General features: G+C 39.7%; 1 protein-coding gene across 1 annotated transcript; it reads right to left on the bottom strand.

The window, feature by feature from the left end:
* Window positions 1-347: 347 nt before the first annotated feature.
* LOC148717211 (uncharacterized) lies at window positions 348-4,036 on the bottom strand. Its single transcript, XM_088743059.1, has one exon. The coding sequence runs from the start codon at window positions 3,860-3,862 to the stop codon at window positions 2,870-2,872; it is 993 nt and encodes a 330-aa protein (XP_088599185.1). The 5' UTR covers window positions 3,863-4,036; the 3' UTR covers window positions 348-2,869.
* Window positions 4,037-4,680: the final 644 nt, after the last annotated feature.

Raw genomic sequence — 4,680 nt, 5'->3', positions numbered from 1 at the left:
CGTAATAATTATTTTAATCGGTTTTTCGACTGACTTCTCCTACATCAACATTTTTGCGGTGGGCCGCGGCGTTTCTTTAATTTTTTAGTCATGCGAAAGCGAAACTGCCAAGTAAACACTGGACTTTAATTCTTATTAAAAATATCGCGTTTACGATCCTCCACTGTTGAGTTACCAGTCTAGGATAGGTTATGCGTGTGCCTTTTGAGTCGACTTGTGCACCATCAATTTTCCTTTGTGTATACAGTGTGTAATTACCAGATTCATCTATCTTTCTTTTGTCATTGATGTTATCAGACAAGATCTCGGAATTTCCGTTCCTTGGCATTGTATTGTATTGTATTGTAATCTTTATTTAGACACGATCAATTCATCAGCCTATAAAAATACATATCACATACGCTAAGATATTTAAAATTAAAACTACATACTATAACACTAAAGCTGTTTTCCTTGAATGCCGTGCGTTAGACTTTAAAAATGTCATTGATCTTACGTTTAAATAACCCCAGAGACTCTGTGTTCCTTATATCACGTGGTAAACTGTTCCATAATGTGGCGCCATTGTAGCTAAAGCTTTTTCTGTAATAATTAGTGCGCGGTAGTGGAACATTAAGCTTATTTTCAGAGTCCCTGAGGTCATAAGCAGAGTCACGCCACGTAAACTTTGAATATAGATACCTTGGAGCTAGCCCGTGCAGACATCTAAACATCATGGTGGCTTTATGGATTTCCTGCTGGCGTGCAAGATTTTTCCACCCTAAAAACTCGAGTAGCTCAGTTGCATCAGCATCATAGTTAGAGAATGTCAACACACGGGCTGCTCTATTCTGCAATTTCTGCAGTTTGCCTCGTAGCGTTTTCCCACAGCTACCCCAAACAATGTCACAGTAATCAAAGTGAGGTTTTACTAAAGCTCGGTAGATGAGATGTAAGGTTGATGCTGGGATCAGGTGCCTAATTCGCTTTAGGGCCCCGATACCAGAGGCGATCTTTTTCGTTAGTTTTTCGATGTGACTATGCCAATCGAGTTTATCGTCTATTATTACACCAAGCGATTTTGTAGCTGAAACCTGGCTCACTTGAGTATTGTTCATTCTAATTGTTGGTGAAGCTGTGAGAGTATTCAGTCTCTGCCTCCACCCTATTAGCATGAATTCGGTTTTAGTCATGTTCAACGTGAGTTTGTTCGCTTGTAGCCAGTTGAAGACGTTTTCTAGGTCTTCATTTAGACAAAACTGAACGTTCTCAAGATTGCTTCCCACATATGTGAGGTGCGTGTCATCGGCAAAGACGGGTTATCCTTGCATATTTCCAGTCGTCTGGGAACGTCCCTTGGCTAATAGATTGATTGAAAATATCACATATCGGCACACAAATGAGATCAGCACATTCCCTGATAAACCTAGGTGATATTTTGTCAAGGCCTGTTGCCTTCAGACTTGTCTAGTTTACTTAAAAGTGAAAATACTTTAGTTGGATTGGTGGGTTGGAGCTTAAACCGTTTATCTGTTGCGGTAAGATATCTTTGATAGCTACCACTATCACAATTTATCTCACTGGCAAGTTTTGGACCAATATTAGCAAAGTGGCTATTGAATTCGTTTGATAGCTCCAACGGATTAGTTCTCGTTAATCCGTTCACTCTTAGTGACGCCACTGGCGTTTTCCCAGATTTTCGAGAAGTTAGCTCGTTTATAGTCTGCCAGGTCTTTCGGGAGTCGCTGGTTTGCTTATTAAAACTATTTTGGTAATAAGCTTGCTTAGCTGAGCGTATTTGCTTATTGACTATATTTCTTTGTTTCTTAAATAATGCCCAATCGTTAGAATCATTTGTCTTGCTAGCTTTGATTTTTAATATGTCTCTATTATGCATAAGGTCTTTCAATTCAGAGGTAATCCACGGAGAACTCCGTGAACGAACGCGCATCGTTTTCAGTGGGGCATGTTTGTCAGCGATAGCCAGAAATGTACATTTCCATTGCTGCCACATCACGTTTGGGTTGGAAGACTCGTATACATTATCCCAACATTGAGATAGAATATCATAACGAAACTTTTGGCGATCGAAATTTCGGAAATTTCTGTATGTAATAGAATTATGTCCGTTAGACATCCCATTCAGGGCAAGTTTTCTATATACATACACCATGTTACGATCACTTATTCCAATATGACAAACTCCCGAACATGCAATCTTATCCGAGCAGTTGGTATAGATTAAATCAATTAGAGTTGATGAGGTGGGTGTTATCCTCGTCGGTTCAGAGATAAGCTCCTCGAGTCCGTAGACATCAGCAATACTCCTTTATTTGGATGTGTTATTGTCATATCGAGTCGTGATCATGTCACAGTTCATGTCTCCCAGTACAAAAAATTCTACATTTTCACTATCCAATCTCCCAATTAGGGATTCAAAAGGTGAAAAAATGCCAATAGGAGAGTCAGGTGGTCTGTACCAAGTAACAATCACAAAAGATTTTGAATTTGGCTTATGGATTTCCAAGCAAAGATTTTCTAGTGTATCCATGTGTAGGTCATTTCGTACTGTAAAGTTGATTGAAGTTTTTACATAGAAGCATACCCCTCCGCCGCATTTTGTTAGTCTATCGCGGCGAACTATTTCGTATCCCGGAATATGAACTTCTTGATCTAAAATACTCTCGTTCAGTTTCGTTTCATTTATGGAAACAATATCGATATCATTGTTTGCTAATATGATTCTTAATTCGTCTATATGAGCAATTAATTGATTAATATTGAGTGATGCCATTCTAAAACCGCGCAAAGGAGGCAATATTGAGACAGATTTTTCGGCCTTTTGGTTGTTTAATTGATCCCGCACGGTATTGACGGACAGCACATTATCTCATTCTGGGTGCGATTTAAAATTATTATAAAACTGCTCATTACCTTTAAAATTTAAGTGCAGTCCACCTTTGTTGAGTCCACTATGAGATATGTTCTCATGATGGATTAATTTCCATCCATTTTGATGGCAGAACTTCTTTAGATGCTTGTTGGCTGTTTTCACTGCCTGGTCCAGCTTATCTTTTCTGCATACAAGCTCCGACAGCGTAACTGTAGTATCGCAGGTGCCCTCGATCTGTCTCGCGAGATCCACAATCGATTCCTCAACAGCCTTTGGTTCCCTGGTTTTAAGATCATTAGTCCCAATGTGTAAAATCACTTCATTGGGCGAAGATTCCAGATTTGGCTTGAGATAGTGATTCATGGCTATTGTCGTAGCGCCCGAGAAAGGCTTGACTATAACCCTGTGGCCAACTGCTTTTCCCAGATCTTTTCCAGGTATTCTTGAGATCATCGAATCTCCTATGAGCAGGGTTGTGCGCTTTTTTGGTTGTTTTTCGGGTTCGGATTCTTTTCCTGTCAGGGTGTTATTAGGACCTCCTTTACCTTTCGATTTGTTTCTTTTGTTCTTTGATTTCACAATGAAGCCTTGTTCTTTGTTGGCGCAAGGTGTTGACTCATCTATATTTTGGACAATGGTATGTTCGTTAGAGGTGTTTCTCACTGAACGGCATTGAGTAGCTGCTTCTCTGGATACGATTTGCAATGCAAAACTTAAAGAATCGCGTTCTTGGACTAACTTTTTATTTTCTTCCTTCAAAGATAGAATTATCTCCCTAAGTCGAGAATTTTCGGATCTCAGGTCTTCCTCATTAGGTTTCTCTTTTATATGAGCCCATAAGTTCAGCACTTCAGATTTCAGACAGTCCAACTCCTCTTGTACTGATTTGGCATTCTTGTTGAACGCCGGAGTAGAAGCTTCTTCATTCACGAGAATAACTGAGTCGTCATCAGCCGGTATCTGGGGTAACTTCTTTAGTTTGGCTTTCATTGCTTTTGTATCCGGACCTTGGACTTGGAAGGGTATCGGTACTGTTGTAGATATTGGTTTAACGGAGATGAAGAAGGCCCTTGATTTTAGCCGCAAACACAGAATTCACAAGCGCCATCGCAATTTCAACGTTTGTACGTTTACTATATGAAATCATTTTAGGTACAATCGTACTAAGCAATATTCTCTCAGTTGTCTGGTTAAAACAGACCTCGAAAATGCAGACGGCAGTCCGCAGACCGCAGACCGCAGACCGCACACCTCGAAAAACGTGTATACAGTGTGCAATTACCAGATTTATCTCTCTTCCTTTTGTCATTGATGTTATCAGACGAGATCTCGGAATTTCTGTTATGCGAAAGCGTAACTGCAACGTAAACACTGGACTTAAATTTATATTTAAAATACTGCGTTTACGATCCTTCTCTGTTAAGTTATCCATGTGCCTTTTGAGTCGACTTGTGTGTGCACTATCAGTTGCTTCACGTTTTCCTTTGTAAATGCTGTATGTTATTACTGAATTTATCTGTCTTCCTTTTGGTAATTACATACTGTATACAAAGGAAAACTGATGGTGCACAAGTCGACTCAAAAGGCACACGCATAACCTATGCCAGACTGGTAACTCAACAGTGGAGGATCGTAAACGCGATATTTTCAATAAGTGTTTACTTGGCAGTTTCGCTTTCGCATGACTAAAAAGTTAAAGAAACGCCGCGGCCCAGCGCAATAATGTTGATGTAGGAGAAGTCAGTCGAAAAACCGATTAAAATAATTATTACGATCGAGTAAAAGCTCCATTAACCAGTAGTGTTTAC

The sequence above is a fragment of the Stylophora pistillata genome, chromosome 13, assembly GCF_964205215.1.
Source record: "Stylophora pistillata chromosome 13, jaStyPist1.2, whole genome shotgun sequence".
Lineage (NCBI taxonomy): Eukaryota > Metazoa > Cnidaria > Anthozoa > Scleractinia > Pocilloporidae > Stylophora > Stylophora pistillata.
The sequence above is the reverse complement of the archived record's forward strand: the minus strand, read 5'-3'. Positions and strand labels throughout refer to the sequence as shown.

Bases quoted from the DNA above. Each gene is read 5' to 3' on its own strand.
- LOC148717211 (XM_088743059.1), bottom strand. From the start codon at position 3,862: ATGAAAGCCAAACTAAAGAAGTTACCCCAGATACCGGCTGATGACGAC.